The sequence below is a fragment of the Glandiceps talaboti genome, chromosome 3 (assembly GCF_964340395.1).
Source record: "Glandiceps talaboti chromosome 3, keGlaTala1.1, whole genome shotgun sequence".
NCBI classification, from domain to species: Eukaryota; Metazoa; Hemichordata; class Enteropneusta; family Spengelidae; genus Glandiceps; species Glandiceps talaboti.
The window spans coordinates 3834803-3852389 of NC_135551.1; the positions used below are offsets into that span (position 1 = coordinate 3834803).

General features: G+C 35.4%; 1 protein-coding gene across 1 annotated transcript in view; it reads left to right on the forward strand.

Moving 5' to 3' along the window:
- The window catches only part of LOC144432668 (nucleolar pre-ribosomal-associated protein 1-like), a 51115-nt gene that overhangs the window by 22801 nt on the left and 10727 nt on the right, over positions 1-17587 (forward strand). Inside the window, exons 7-23 of the mRNA XM_078120931.1 lie at positions 930-1055; positions 1953-2101; positions 3006-3201; positions 3685-3822; positions 4214-4387; positions 4671-4833; positions 5539-5783; positions 6470-6568; positions 7099-7345; positions 8170-8340; positions 8998-9200; positions 10231-10467; positions 11859-12707; positions 13576-13761; positions 15904-16109; positions 16421-16622; positions 17167-17434. Coding sequence (XP_077977057.1) covers positions 930-1055; positions 1953-2101; positions 3006-3201; positions 3685-3822; positions 4214-4387; positions 4671-4833; positions 5539-5783; positions 6470-6568; positions 7099-7345; positions 8170-8340; positions 8998-9200; positions 10231-10467; positions 11859-12707; positions 13576-13761; positions 15904-16109; positions 16421-16622; positions 17167-17434 — 3859 coding nt within the window. The remainder of the gene's footprint in view (positions 1-929; positions 1056-1952; positions 2102-3005; positions 3202-3684; positions 3823-4213; positions 4388-4670; positions 4834-5538; positions 5784-6469; positions 6569-7098; positions 7346-8169; positions 8341-8997; positions 9201-10230; positions 10468-11858; positions 12708-13575; positions 13762-15903; positions 16110-16420; positions 16623-17166; positions 17435-17587) is intronic.

Genomic DNA, 17587 nt, shown 5'->3' on the forward strand with positions numbered 1-17587 from the left:
CATTATACACCAGGGTTGTAATCTGTACTACAGAGCCTCCACTATACACCAGGATTGTAATCTGTACTACAGAGCCTCCAATATACACCAGGGTTGTAATCTGTACTACAGAGCCTCCATTATACACCAGGGTTGTAATCTGTACTACAGAGCCTCCACTATACACTAGGGTTGTAATCTGTACTACAGAGCCTCCACTATACACTAGGGTTGTAATCTGTACTACAGAGCCTCCACTATACACCAGGGTTGTAATCTGTACTACAGAGCCTCCACTATACACTAGGGTTGTAATCTGTACTACAGAGCCTCCACTATACACCAGGGTTGTAATCTGTACTACAGAGCCTCCACTGTACACTTACTACTTACAACATTGAAAGAAAAGGTAAGGGTTGTAATCTGTACTACAGAGCCTCCACTGCACACCAGGGTTGTAATCTGTACTACAGAGCATCCACTGCACACCAGGGTTGTAATCTGTACTACAGAGCCTCCACTATACACTAGGGTTGTAATCTTTACTACAGAGCCTCCACTATACACTAGGGTTGTAATCTTTACTACAGAGCCTCCACTGCACACCAGGGTTGTAGTCTGTACTACAGAGCCTCCACTATACACTTGGATTGTAATCTGTACTGTACATAGTAAATGTGGTATATATCTAAACTATACTTTAAAACGTTGATACATGATACAAATACCATCATTTGCATATCATTTGCATACAGGTATGCAATAATGTTTTTTTGGATTTCACTGCAGTGTAGATACAACTACTATGCGCACACACCGATGCAAGTAGTCTATGGTACATTTTGTACATATGTAATATTACCACTAGTATGCACAAGCACCAATGCAACAAGTAGTCTCTGGTACATACATACATACATGTATATAATGATGTTTGTTCTTATTTTCAGGTTATCAATAATTCAGCCATTTCAAAGACATCTAAGATGAGATTATTCAGTGAAAACACACTACAGAATTTAGTTAGTTTGTACAAGTGGGAAGGACAGTATGACTTTGAACTTGACCAAAACAAGGTTAGTATTCAAAGGTTACATATCTCAATATACACATATTACCATGCCAATGTTTCAAGGGAAACAAAGATAGTGCCAATATCCAAAATGATAATTGTTCAGAGGTGCTTCACAATGCATAAAAATGAAAACAGAAAAATAAGGAAGATAGTGTGCAAGTGAATTTCATGTAAGATGCCTCGATATACACATCACATCTTGTGATTGCAGTCATGTAGGAACAACCAGCATAGTGAATGCAGTCATGTAGGAACAGCCAGCATAGTGAATCCTTATATTGTCTGTTGGCAATATAACGGAGAACGTAGTGCCAATCAAAATTGCAACTGTGCATAATACTCTTACAGCAATATATTTGGACTAAACTCACTACAACAAAAATAGATTATATATCTGCCACAAAACAAACTTTAACCTATCCATGCAAATAAAATATTACAATTCCAATGTGTGCATTTGTATTTTGGTTTAGTACTTTATCCACCATTTGCATGTCAGACAGATTAATAAGTCAAAACTCCCATATATTATAATTGGAGTTATTATTATATATACTGTAAACCTGGAGATTTTCCCTTTTAAAAACTCATTTTCAATTATTTCGAAAACAAAAAATGAGACAGTGCACAGTGCACCAGGCTTAGAAATTTATAAATATGAGTTTTTAAGAACAAGTTGGAATCTGTGAAATCACAAAGTTTTCTAGTGGCAAAAATAACTAGGTGTAATACTGTAATACATGTAGTTATCAAAGAGGCCATAAGATGTGTACATTGACGTTCAATTCCACTTTTTTTCCATTGCCATGCCAACCAGCATTGGTTTTCAACTTTGTTGTGAAACTTCTCTGCTCACATACATAGAAATGTCATCTTTGTGAAATGTTATTTTGTACAGACAGACGATGATGATGATAATGAAGACATACAAGGAGTGGAAGGACTGAGTATCATACGTAATTTAGTTCAGGACTTCCTTATCACCTTAACCTGTTCATACAAATTTGGTATTAATTTCTATGACAGAAGTATTGGTACATCTGGAAGGTATGTAAATATTCAATTAAAGGGGAATATCAGTCCAGGAAATGAAGTCATTTTCCTAAACTATGGGTTCTGAAGAGTCATGTCATGATTTTATATCACCTACAATTACTTGTGATTTCAGAGAAACATCAAGTTAATCTTGTGCCTTTTTTCTAGTGTATGTGAGAATGAATGTTCATATTTAATAACTTAGTTATGATATTTCTATTCACAGTTAAAACATTTTTGGACATGAATCCCAAATGTTTGCTGACGTCTTGTCAGCGTTGTCAGGGGTGTATGACGTCTTGTCAGCATTGTCAGGGGTGTATGACGTCTTGTCAGCGTTGTCAGGGGTGTATGACGTCTTGTCAGGGGTATATTGCATTTGGCTATTTGTCATATATCTCAGAAGAGACCTGTGAAATGAACTTGAGAGAACCAGCTTGGATCTCAATGCCTGTATCTCGGTTTAAATTGGACTTCCATTGGTGAATACATATGGCTTCCTTCAACCTGCATATGTGTTCTCCTATAATGGTTAACAGCCACTAACATGTCCTCTTAAGTGAATGCCCATTGGACAAGCCATCTCACCAATATAGTCAGAGTTGCCGTCCTCACACTTTAGAACTTGAAGAAGACACAACATAAATGTGATATGAAGAATGTCAAAATCTTGGATAAGGAAGAACAACTTTACAGATGCAGATTGAAGGAAGCCATATTCACCAACAGAAGCCCACCCTAAACCAGGATGCAGGCATTGAGATCCCAGCTGTTTCTTTCAAGCTGTTTCCACGTAGCCCATTGTAGTACACCCCTGACGATGCTGATGTGATGTCAGCAAAAATTTGAGATTCACTTCTTACTATATCGAATTATAAACATACAGTTGTAAATTTTTTCCTTTTCTTGCTTTTAGGAATCAAAACACCATCTTATTAAAGTTCCTTCTGTCTCTGAAATCCATTACTAGTGATCCGTTGGTTGTAGATTTGATTATTAAAATCCTTACAGCTTGTCCTGATTTACTTAGTAAATATTTGACACAAAGTGACCAATCATTTAGTCCAAGACTATCAGAAAGATGGCTGACTAACATGGATCTACTTATGAAAGTAAGTCAGATTTATCAGATATATTTCATACTACATATCTCATTAAAAATCATCAATGATGTTCAAGGTTCACTTTTTTTCTAGTTTTCTGAAAATTATTGCATTTCTGAACCTAGGGTATTTTATTAAATTTTTTAAAAATTAATATAATATGCAGTATATAATTCATAAGTTTCATATATTTTGGTCAAAATTTGTTTATTTTACAAACTGTATTTTTCTGATCCACTAATTAATTGATTAAATTAATCAGTGTGTTGTTATTTGCGATGGAAAATTTCAATCCACTTATTAACAGCCCAAAAATATATGCATTGTGTGTGTTGTTTCTTCAAATTTTTCATACAGTTGAAATTCTATTATAAGTTTAATTTATTTACCCAAGCGTATAAAATTGATTACAAAATATTGTTAACAAAAAAAAATCAAAAGAGAGAAGGGTAAATGGGGAGTCATTATGTTAAAAATAATTGTCTCCAACAGGTTTATCAAAACCAACCTGAAGTTCCACCATCATTCCAAGTAACAGACAAAGTACCTGTATCAAAACTTGTTACTATGACAATGGTTACCACAGTACCAGTGGTTGCAACTAGAGCAATGCTGTCACAAGGAATAAAGGTAAGATTCCTTGGCAATGGTTACCATGGTACCAATGACATAAACCTCATCATGATAACTCTACTACATGCACATGGGTCATTAAAGCTTAAAAACTTTGGCTGTCATGGCAATGGTTACCATGGTATCAGTGACACCATAAACCTCATCATGACAACATTACTACAATTGTACATGGTTCATTAAAGCTTAAAAACCTTGGCTGTCATGGCAATGGTTACCATGGTATCAATGACATCATAAAGAATGATACCATGGCAATAGTTGCCAATGATTGACCATAAAATGGTAAAAAAAAACCAACTAAATGAACACTAAATGATCAAAAACAGCAAATTTACAAACATTATTTACTTGTTTCAGTAACTTTTTATTTTCAATATGTCCACAGAGTGTTAGTAGACGTGTTCAATTCATCACTTTAAAACTAATGTCCATGATATTAAAGAGAGTGAAATCAGCCCTAGAACACTGCCAGCATCCAGACAGTAGTAAGATCTGTACGGTATACAATGGTGAGGAGAGACAAAAGTTCATTGAACTCTACCAAGAATCACTGTGCAAGGTAAGAATCATTTAATGTTCATACCAATAGACTGCAAGATTCGTCGTTGTGGTGCTCTACATTATGTACATGTACAGTGTTTTGTTTGTAAGTAACAGTAATGTGTGGAACACTCACAGTGACTGACAATATCTCAATGTATGTTGTCGGGTGATAACTATTCCAGATGTTAATGTCTTCATCTATTTATATCAATATAGACAATGGAAAATTTGAAATCTCTTTGTTAGCTAGCAAGTGCAATATTTTTAACATAATGTGTATCATTTTATTTTTTACAAAGATTTTACCTGAAATACATATCATTTCAAGTTGTTGGCAAAAAGTGACAAAGAAAAATCAAAGAGGAGTGAAGGACAAAAAGGAGAATTCCATGGAAACTGGAGTACATGAGGATGTTGCTATGGAAACGAAAGCAGGAATAAAGCCTGAAGGAGCTGAAACTGGTATAGTTGATCTTTCTTTATTGTACATGCCTATGTTAAGCTATGCTTATATCTGTCTGTCAAAATGTTTGGCACCCTGTTATTTCAAGCATGTACTCTTATAAGATGTTAAATGTAGACATGCTCTATTTATAATAAAGACATAAATTCCTCCTTTTCTCATCATTATTTTCATAAGGCAACATGTCAATATCTCTCTCTTGTTTTCTAAGTCTCATTCTCATTTGCTTTTGATATATTCTGTCTAACACCTTACTCTCTCACTATGTCTGTCTGTTTGTCTGTCTGTCGCCTGTCTGTCTTGTCTGTCTGTCTGTCTGTCAGTCAGTTAGTCAGTCAGTCAATCAATCAATGTCTTTCTGTCAATCAGTTAGTCTGTGTGTGTGTGTGTGTGTGTGTGTGTGTGTGTGTGTGTGTAAATCTATTGACTATCTCTTTGTATGTCTGTCTGTCTGTTTGTATGTAAATGTGTCTTCATCATTCTCTGATTGTCTATAAAATGTAAGTCTAGCTGTCTGTCACTATCTCTTTATGTAGTATGGACCAGCACTCTTTAACAAAAGGATAAATTGTATTTATACACAGTTTTTCATCTCAATACTGACAAGATTGCATCTTAAGTTGTGATTCATTTCAAATTAATTTAACGATATCAGCATTGATGAATGGAAAACATAAGAACTGTGTTTTTAATACCTTTTTCAGATGAGAAGGCACCACCAGTGACTGTGCTGAAAGCCCAAATTCTTCAAGTCTTGTGTTCTTACCAACACACTTTTCCTGAAAGTTTTGTCCAGTGTGATTATGATTTCAGTAGATTGCTATATGGTGTGATAAGTACAGACACACATACAGACATGACGGATGATACATCACATCTTACAGTGCAGTATTTTGCATTTCAATTATTACTACATTCAGCACCTGGGAAATTTCGATGGTTTAAAAATGTAAGTTTGCCAGTCTACCTGTTGAACTACATCCAGTAAATAGCGCAGTGACTAGATTAAAATCTTAAGTAAAAGCTCAGCTTTGGGTCTGTTAAAACTTTAGTAGTTGTAACTGGAACATCATTTTTCCATATTTTCACTGAAAATTGTTCAAAATACCAATAATCATTAACCAGTGGTCGATATTATCCATTAGCAGTACAGAAACAGGTTGAAATAGTGATGATTGCTGAGGGCACCGATTTTTGCAAAAATCATTTTAATTAGATTTATTGTGTATACAGCTACAAAAATATTAACCTACAGGTGATGCAATAATGTTCACAGTGTATGATGTTATGTGAACCTAACAAAACATTTTTCAGCAAATGTTGTAGTTGCAGTCAGTGCATCTTTAAAACAACTATTATGTTTTCTTGTTCAGTATCTTTGAACTTTACTGTGTACTGAATTCAAATGATATATAAATGTTTTTTTATCTAGCAATTAATTTATTGGACAATAAGCTAGTATATTTGATACTGTACCCTCAATTCAGATAGTTATTTGTCATATGGAGAAAGATAAAGTTATTTATACTAAGGCTACATGTTACCATGTTTTGAGTGTGATATTTTGTATACTATGTGCCTGCTAAAATGTGAGAGACACTGGAGATAACAAAAGAATTGTTTGTTTGTTTTCAGGTGAAAGGTCAAGGAACAGGGATATCAATTTTATTAGAGTTGCTAGTTACAACACAACATCCACAATTGAAGTCAATCACAAGACAGCTAATAGATAAAGTATGTATAGTTGTTGTTACTCTAAAGTGAAAGAAAAGGAAATTGAACTGAGCTAATTATTAAAAAAACAGAAAAAAGGATGATGATTGAAGGAAATTTGTAAATTACAAGTGGAACATGAATGGAATACTAAGTATATTAGACCAGAATTGATTTTTTAAAATATGTAAACTGACATTATAGGAATGGTAATAAAAATAGTATCTTAATAAAATGGCTTTGTATAACACTTTAATCTGTCAGATTCAGACCCTGGTGCTGGATAGTCAAAAGTTGGAAAATCCAAAGAAAGCCTTTCTATCCTGTTTCAGTCATGGTCTGTAGAATTGATACTTAACACTGCTAAACAACTATTTTCATATCTTCTTGTCCACTGAACTTTGTCAGACAAGTTTCGTGTCTGTTTATAACTATTTGAATACCTCAATTTTTTGTCATTCTGAAATGTAGACAAAAGTGATTTTTTTTCTGATATCAATTTTTTTTTGGTTATATATGTATGTCTTTTCTTTCCAATTTGATCTTTCCAGGTTTTACAAGAAACAGGAATCTTTGAACTGACTCAGGATGAGATTAGTATATGGTTGTCAGAGTTGGAAAGACAAGATAAAAGTGACACCAGTGTATTGATAGATTATATGGAGAGATTACTCATCAAAGTGGTATTCAATCCATACCCATTGACAGATAGAATTATAGATATTGTATCAGAAGCTAATACTATGAATAGTGATAGTGGAGACGATACTCACAGTGTTGGAGAATCTGGAATTGATGGTATGTCTGTATATAGTTCATTAACAGTTTACTGGTATGTATGCTAAAGAAACATAAACTGAGTTTATATGTATATAATATAGTTCATTAACAATTTACTGGTATACGTATACTGTAGAATACTGAAATGTCAGTGAAACACTGCTATGTGACTTTTAATAACACAGGAAGACAATTTGTAATGCTATCAAAGTCTTACATTGACAGTTAGTATTACACTTAGAATAAGGGTTAAATCAAGGTTTTATCCAAAGTATTTTCACCCAAGTGAAAAAGTTTATAATCTCAGTTTTCATCATTTCCAACTGTATCTCTACAACATGTACACATGTATCATATCTTCCACACTCAGTTCAAACTAGGCTAACAAAATGAAGGGATAAATTTATTCTAACAGACAGTTACAGTGTTATGGTTTTAAAGTGACAGCACAGTTACAGTCACAGGGTAGTTTGTAAAACTGTCGTCAAATAAATATTTTGTCATACTGTGGATCCAGTTTGATCAATGAGACCAGCACCACCATAGTAGTAAATATATATTTGAACATAAGCAAAGAAAACACTACCTTTGGTGGGAACAAACACTCTAGGAAGTAAAGAGATTATGTTGTTCAACTCACCTATTTAGATGATAGATGTACTCAAAATTCTGATTTTATTGCTGTTGTAAAAATTTTAGCAATTTACTGATAATTTATACTGTCCATGTTTATATCACAGCAAATTTTGTTGAAGCAATTCGTATAAATTCATACAAATTCTTATAAATTCCTCCTAAAAAATTAACCACTATCACTCATCATCTCTCTATTATCTGATTAGCTATTCTCAGTATGGGAGATATTTCCATGGAAGCAGGTCCAAGTGGTGTGATGTCATCACCTGAACTATCCAATAAGAGCAGTGCATGGTGTTCAGAGTCATTTCCATTCAGCCCTCTAGTGGTAGGAGTGTTACAGGACTGGGTTGGTGGTAGTGATAACATCAAATCAGGTGAGATCGCCATTTCTGACATAGAGTCTTTGATTGGAGGATAATTGGATTGCATTAGCCTATACTTTACCAAAGTTGTGAAACTATGACTTTGTCAATGGAGAGAAAAATACTAGTAGTGGTCCAAGTGTTTATAGAACTGTCACTGTATCAAGATTTTATGAATTGGTAATAAACTTCAGTTATCACAGTAAGCAGTTAGGATATGCAATGATTAAAGGGGCACAAACTGAGTTTATACGTGTATAGGTGTAGTGTTTTCTGCATATTTAAAAGGTACTTGCAATATTGTACTTACACAGTATTGTACTTACTGACACACAGTGTACTTACTGACACACAGTATTGTACTTACTGACACACATTAACTGCCACTCACAATTGACTGAATTCAAATATGGTATTTAGATATAACAATCTGATGACATAATTTATGATATGTATCAAGAAATGTGAAGGAAATCCCAACTATGCAATCAACTGTTCTGACAATGTCAGAATACAATTATAATGTTCTAGAAGATAATACATTGACATTAACATACTAGGATGTGGTTTTATTTTTTACTTGCAATGAGTAAAAAAACTGATGCACTCAACTTATGCCACTTTAATAATTATGTTGAACTTATCTGGAAATATTTTAAATCTTTTTAGGTTGTGTTGATAAATTTCTTTTTGAGATTATCAAAGACATTCTCCATGGTCAGCTCAACCCAGCACCATTGTGTTTGTTGGTTCAACAAATCTTTACTCATGATAATCCTGACCAGGAAGCACCACCACCCACACTATCCAACCATCAGAAAGAATTATTAACATACACTGCTATGTTCCTTCCAAGTAACAAGAAGGTAGAGGTAAGGGGAAATAAAGTTGGCAGATTTCTGTGAGACATTTTATAGAATGATGTAAACAGATTTAGATATAGCAATTAAATTGAATTGATTAAATTGCTCTTTCTCTTATTGAGTTTGTCGTACATGTGGTGTTTCTTTGGCAATAAATAAATACAGTCATGTTATTGACTTTACAACACATACAAGCCAAGTAGTAAGTGTTTGAACAGAAAATACAAGATATATTGTCTTGTTGTTCTGCATCACAACATTGCATATTTATACCTACATACAGAGATTGAAACACTAGTTAAACATTTCAAGATTGCTGTCAGTTCATTAAATTGCTGTCAGTTCATTAAATTGCTGTCAGTTCATTAAATTGCTGTCAGTTTATTACATTGCTGTCAGTTCTTTAAATTGCTGTCAGTTCATTAAATTGCAAGATATGTCATGTCATTCATCCTTAACCAGCGTGCTGCCAAATAGTGTGACATGACACAGCACGGCACATAACGGCATGACACGACACTACACAACATGGCACAGTGTGGCACGACATGACATAACATGGCACAGTGCAACACAAGATGACACTGCATGGCACAGTGTGGTATGACATGACAAAACACGGCACAGTGTGATATGACATGACACAACAGGGCACAGTGTGGTATGACATGACAACACGGCACAGTGTGGTATGACATGACACAGCAGGGCACAGTGTGGTATGACATGACACAGTGTGGTATGACATGACACAGCAGGGCACAGTGGTATGACATGACACAGCATGACACAGTGTGGTGTGACATGACACAGCAGGGCACAGTGTGGTATGACATGACACAGCAGGGCACAGTGGTATGACATGACATGTCACTTGACCAGATGCCAAACCGTTAAATGACATATGACAGATTTGGTTGAAAGCTAAATAGTTGCATTTAGATTGCAAAGACTCAATTAATAACATTGAATGGAGTCCATTTGCTACCAAATTGTTTTTTTTTCACAATTCTGTCAAAGTTTATTTGATTTTTTTCAGAAAACTCCAAAGAAAAAGAAATCTGAGAAACATCAAACCAACTTTGACCAAGAGATGAAGTTTAGTGATATTATATATGATGGCTTTCAGACAAGGCAAGGAGATGGAATACTTTGTAATACAGAGGAAGTAAAGAATTGTATTGATAAGATAATATCTATTGATGACATCATACTAGCAGTTAAACAAGTCCTACTCTATGCTAATTCAGTTATCACTTGTCCAACAATTCACAAAGTAAGTATACTGTATTTTGTGTAGGTATTTTCTATCTGTACTACCAGTATATACATTTTGAGAAAAAAAATCAAACTTCTGTCAGTTACTTGTAGTAAGTCCAATGTTCAATTTCATAGTCTTGGATTGCTACTATCTTATCAGTGAAGCCATAAGGATTGATTAAAATCAGATTATTTTTATTTGAGAACCAACTTTTTACACAGCCCCTGCCAATAAAAGAGACATGTCTACAACTTTTTATATAGCCCCTGCCAGTAAAAGGGACATGGTCTATAACTTTTTATACATCCCTGCCAGTAAAAGGGACATGGTCTACAACTTTTTATACAGCCCCTGCCAGTAAAAGGGACATGGTCTATAACTTTGTATACAGCCCCTGCCAGTAAAAGGGACATGGTCTACAACTTTGTATACAGCCCCTGCCAATAAAAGGGACATGGTCTACAACTTTTTATACAGCCCCTGCCAGTAAAAGGGACATGGTCTACAACTTTTTATACAGCCCCTGCCAGTAAAAGGGACATGGTCTACAACTTTTTATACAGCCCCTGACAGTAAAAGGGACATGGTCTACAACTTTTTATACAGCCCCTGCCAGTAAAAGGGACATGGTCTACAACTTTTTATACAGCCCCTGCCAGTAAAAGGGACATGGTCTACAACTTGGAAGTTGTTGTCATTTTTGTATCCAAATAAAAGTTTACTTAGTAGATTTTACCCTTCACTATCACTTTTCTAAAATCCAGTACCCACTGGCAAAACTCCCACGGTTTAAACTGCTGTGATACTGTAGTGTAATATATCAGAATAAAATAACATCATTTCATTCATATAGTGTGAGAATACAGTATCACTGTGACAGTAGTTGATACAGTGAGAGTTTTGTCAGTGACTACTTGTTGTTACAGAAGTGACAGTGAAGGGTAAAATATAAGTAACCTTTTATTTGAAAACAATAATGACAAAGAATACTTACAAGTTGCAGACCATGTCCCTTTCATACCCAAACCTTAATCCTAATCTAACATTGGCCTTTACATTTCTATGATAATGGCATTAGTGACTGACTAAATGTCACATTGTATACTGTAAACCAATATATTTTAGTCTCCAGCTAGACTAATTTTTACTTTCTCTCTCTATATATATATACCAGACTGGTACAGTATGTTCATGTACAAGAAGAAGGCATTTTAGTCTCTACTTGTTTTTGTATTTTTGGTGTCCATGGAAATAAGCAAAAAATAAGTCTTTAGTGAAAATTACCAGGTTTACAGTATACTTGGTTTGTTGAACATTATCCACACCCTTGGTGTTAAAACATGATTAGAAATAAAATTGTCCATTTTGAACTCATGTGTAATTCATATGTCATGATTTATTTATAGATTGCCAAGAAGAAAACACTTCTAAAGACTTATTTCCTACTTGTAGAAAAACTTCACCAACGTTCACTCAAGGTAGTTGAAAATCTTCAAATGAATGAGACTCATGAAACAGATCATGATGATGATGTTTTAATAGAGAAGTCTAAGAATGATGACTTTATAGGTGAACTTAATTTGAATGAATTAACCCAAACTAAGAAGAAGCATGAAGCTCCTCAAGTGCTGGAAGTTGTTCTCTCACACCCCCTCTGCTTGGAATGGTTTCTTCCTAGTGTTGACTCAGTGCCAAACAGTACTGTGATGATGTCATCCGAAGAAAGGAGTGAGCTGAGTGCACTAATCACAGAATTTGTGTTTGATTTTCTCAAATACATCTTAGATAAGTCTACACAATCAGAGATAACCAGAATTATGTCTCCATACATCACGACAACTGTTGCATTTGTTTCAAATACAATACAGAACCTTGGCAAGAAGGACAAGAAAGGCCAAAATATAGATGGACTTGAACTTGAACAAGGATTGAAAGTACTCCTTACACTACAACAGTTTTGGTCTGCTAGTGATGTGCAGGGATTGGTTGACAAGTGTCTACAGATGTCACATGATAGGCTAGTGTCAGTAACTGATGATGGGTCAAAGGTCACAGTACTAGGAGAAACGCTGCTGACATTTTTGGAGTCTTGTCATATCAGTAGTGAAAGTTTCAGAAAGCTGATTACATTGATGCATGGATCTAAGTGTGTAGAAGTTGACAGAGCTGTATTCAACATGATCAACAATAATCCACAGTTAGTGTTCAACACTACCATGACAACTATGAAGTATTGCCTGCAATCACCATCACAGGTAAACTTTTATTGTAGCGTTTTGTACAAATACACTTTGAGGGAGATATGAACATTTACAAAGAACATGATTATTATATAGTACAGGATGTATAATATATAGAAATCATTAGATTTTGAAATGTTTATCATTATGCTTTTATTGGATAAAGTGATTTGATACAAAAATAAATGAAACTTATTAGCAAGTAGTAATAAAGTCTTGGTTGTAACAGAATTGGATTGCTCACCAATCTAATGAATACATTCTAATATTTTAGATAGAAATGTTTGAAGATTTATGAATGGAACTAAATGTGAAAATGTACAACTTTTACAGAAATTTACCTGCATACAGTTAGAAGTTAGTATGGGTTATTTTGAAATAATCCTTCAAAATATGTTTTGTGCCCTCATAGTTCAGAATCATCATTAAAGTAGTCATCTGTTGTCACGGATTATCTTAACTTTCTTCTTGATTAGAATGGGGCAGAGTTAGAGCAAGTTGTAAGCGATGTGTCCAGAAATAAATGACAAATTTTGTTGTCAGTCATAATGATTAAACTGAGTTTTCTGGTTGGTTACTTCATAGTTGAGGATACTATGGGGATCATAGCATTGATATATTACAAGAAGTTGGTGTGTATTAGTGGTATGTCAAATTGGCTGAGATGATGCACTGACCATGGTTGTTTCCCAGTGCATTGACATTAATCAACGTGTCAGTGCAGAAAGGTCATATCTGCCTATACAATTGCATAACGGATATGACCTTTCTGCATTGATGCAACGATTTGTTACATGTAACTACTATATCTGTCAGATTGTTATCCTACATGTTCCATATCATATCGTTATGACAATATCTTATTCTTGTCGCTATGTTACAGGTCAGAATACAACTAGCCGTGTTACTGCTGACGCACAGCCTGGCACACCACATCAAGTTCCAAGAATGGTGTTCTCTACAAGATTCTGAAGATGATCACATGACCAATCACAAAGATGTATATCTACCACTTGTCTGTGTCTTTATGAGGAGGGCAACTACTTCTACTCCACTAGGTAATCACATAGTCTTATGTTTCATTCATTTAATGTCTTGATTTCAGTATTTGTTTGATGTCCATACATTTCTAGTAATAAAGACCACCTTGTACAAAGGGTTAAAGCTGCACTAGCTGCCACTGGAACATTTTTAGTCCCCGCGGACGAAGTCCGGAATGGGGACTTATGGATTGGGTTCCGTCTGTCCGTCCGTCCGTGCGTCCGTCCGTCCGTCCGCAGCCGTTTCTTGGAGATGCCTGTACCGATTTTTTTCAAACTTGGTACAGGGGCAACATGCTATGGCATACATATGCACGTCAATTTGTTTTATGATACGATCCAATATGGCCGCCTAGCAGCCATTTTGTTTGCGAATTTTCCCTGTCTAAAGCCATAACTCAGACATGCTCACACAGATCTCATTCAGAGTTGGTATTAGGACAGTGTTCTATGGCATATATGTGCATATTCATTGTTGTCATGATACGATCCAATATGGCCGCCTGGCAGCCATTTTGTTTGTGAATTTTCATGTCCAAAGCCATAACTTAGACATGCTTGAACAGATCTCATTCAAAGTTGGTATTAGGACAGTGTTCTATGACATACATGTGCATATCCATTTTCATTGTGATACGATCCAATATGGCTGCCTGGCAGCCATTTTGTTTGCAAATTTTCCATGTCCAAAGCCATAACTCAGACATGCTTGAACAGATCTCATTCAAAGTTGGTATTAGGACAGTGTTCTATGACATACATGTGCATATCCATTTTCATTGTGATACGATCCAATATGGCTGCCTGGCAGCCATTTTGTTTGCAAATTTTCCATGTCCAAAGCCATAACTCAGACATGCTTGAACAGATCTCATTCAAAGTTGGTATTAGGACAGTGTTCTATGACATACATGTGCATATCCATTTTCGTCATGATACGATCCAATATGGCTGCCTGGCAGCCATTTTGTTTGCAAATTTTCCATGTCCAAAGCCATAACTCAGACATGCTTGAACAGATCTCATTCAAAGTTGGTATTAGGACAGTGTTCTATGACATACATTTGCATATCCATTTTCATATTGATATGATCCCCCATACCCGACCAATCCTTTATTGTTGTAGGCATGTTCCATGTCCGACAAGCAGACACAACATATCTAAGTCTGTTTGATTTAGGTTCACAAGTGTTGTTGCGTGATCAGAGTAGCGCTAATTCCTTGAAACCCAATCATAGCGGGGACTATGTCATTCTCAATGGCTTGTTAAAACTGTTTTGTTAGATAAAATAATTTAATTGTACTGTCCTATGCACCCTTTACACTATTGAATAATCTGTAGGTAAACATAATTCTGCAGAGCTCTATACACATACTCATGACATAGTATCTTGTAATATATCCAAGCAAATTGATTTTTAGGACCACACCCAAAATGAGCAACCTCAATAAATCCTGATTTCATCTTTTTGCTAAAATATTTTAGCAATTTTCAGTGAAAATGTTGTTGGTTGTCTGATTGTTACTACCTCATAATCCATTGTTACAGTTAGTGTAGGTTTAAGATCTACTACCTCATAATCCATTGTCAAAGACAGTATTAAAGAGAGAAGAAGAGGGTGGTCACTGAAAAATTGATAATAATTGAGAGATAATTTCTAAACACTTTATATACACAGCTACTTGTGACCGTATGCATCATCATACTTTCTTTCAGTTTGTGACAATCACCTTTGCCATTGATTGGTCTGTCATTTACTTTTATCTAATTTGCAGGTTGCTTTGTACATTTGAACAACAATCTTTTATGTTTGGGATACATTGTGCAGTTGTTTGAATGACATCATGCCGGTAGTTTGAATGACATCATGCCGGTAGTTTGAATGACATCATATCTGTAGTTTGAATGACATCATACCGGTAGTTTGAATGACATCATACCAGTAGTTTGAATGACATCATACCAGTAGTTTGAATGACATCATACTGGTAGTTTGAATGACATCATGCCAGTAGTTTGAATGACATCATACCTGTAGTCATGTGACCCTATGACAGTTATTGGTACCAAATGTCTAGCATCTGAGATGTGTATTACTTGTGTACACCATGTTGAAGTTAATACTGATTAATTGCATGCAATTGTTTTCTTCATTTTCACAGAGCAGAAGAAAAGCGATGTCATTGAAAAACTTAACAGAATATACCAGACATGGTTGAGTACATGGTTGGTAGATGGTAGTCATGGTAACAGCAGTGAGAATGATATTAAGTTTACAGTTTGGTGTCAACTATTGAAATGTACAGACTCCGATACTCAGATTGAAATTCTTCGTAAACTACAACACAAAGTGACAGTTAAACAAGTATGGAGCAGGTAACTAGGGGGCCTTTTCTCTATTTCATCATCTCAAACCTGTGACAGTTAAACAAGTATGGAGCAGGTAACTAGGGGGCCTTTTCTCTATTTCATCATTTCAAACCTGTGTTTATCATCAACAGAAGTGTTAAAGGTGCATGTCAGAAGTTATGGCTTAAGTTTATTTCAAGGAGATATGGGCACTGTAGTAAATTCGTATCGTTAGTTGTGATAGGTTGCAGAGAATAAAATTTAACTCAAGTGTTGTCACTCATCAAAACTAAAGTAAAGAGGATCTATCATACTTTGTTCATTTCATAAAAATGCAGATATCAAGTCGAGGCTTCTCTTAAGATTCTTCAAAGTCTGGAGTCATCATCATCGTCATCATCTACAAAAGGAAAGCTACCTACAATGTCCTTGTCTTTTATCACTGGTTGTCTACAATGTCTGAATGTTCAACACAAAGCAGAAAGACAAGATGATCAACTTGAGAGTATACTATATCAGTCTGTCAGTACTGTTGCCATGGTGAGTATTTACGTTATCTGAGAATTGTCTCAAATTATGTGGACAATACAAGCATGCAACTGACTGTATGACTATCAGTTTCTACTGTTGATACATCTCTCATCTGTCTTTCTCTCCATGTCTGTCTCTGTCTCTGTCTCTGTCTCTGTGTCTCTCTGTCTTTGTCTCTGTCTCTCTCTGTCTCTTTGTCTCTTTCTGTCTGTCTTGTCTATCTCTCTGACTGCCTCTGTCTCTCTGTCTCTGTCTCTGTCTATCTCTCTGACTGTCTGTCTGTCTGTCTGTCTGTCTGTCTGTCTGTCTGTCTGTCTCTCTCTCTCTCTCTCTCTCTCTCTCTCTCTCTCTCTCTCTCTCTCTCTCTCTCTCTCTCTCCCTCTCTTACTTTCACTTGTCATTTTAAATGACACTACTCTAAGACAATATGAAAACACAAGATTAACCATTTTGGAGAGTGCACTGATAATAGATAAAGATTATCAGCTTTAACTTAGTAATTGCCATGGTGATATTATTCATTACTAGTGGTAACCATTTCACTTCTTGACAGGAATTGGACGCTATCTCTAGCAGCAAGGAGTTTGCACCAGTATGGAACAGATTTGTCAAGACCGGATTGAAATGTCGCTATCGAAATGAAAGACTTCTACAGACATTGATGTTAATGGTTCCTAAAGTGTACCACAGTAACCATAACAACAAGACAGGAGGCATGGTATATCTACCTACAATTTATCAAATGGTGCTCAGTCACTCACAGTTCTTATCAACAATGTTAGCAACAGAAGAACATCAACAACAAAGTGTCAGAGTGAAAGGTAAGGTGTCAGAGTGAAAGGTAAGATGTCAGAGTGAAAGGTAAGGTGTCAGAGTGAAAGGTAAGGTGTCAGAGTGAAAGGTAAGGTGTCAGAGTGAAAGGTAAGGTGTCGGAGTGAAAGGTAAGGTGTCAGAGTGAAAGGTAAGGTGTCAGA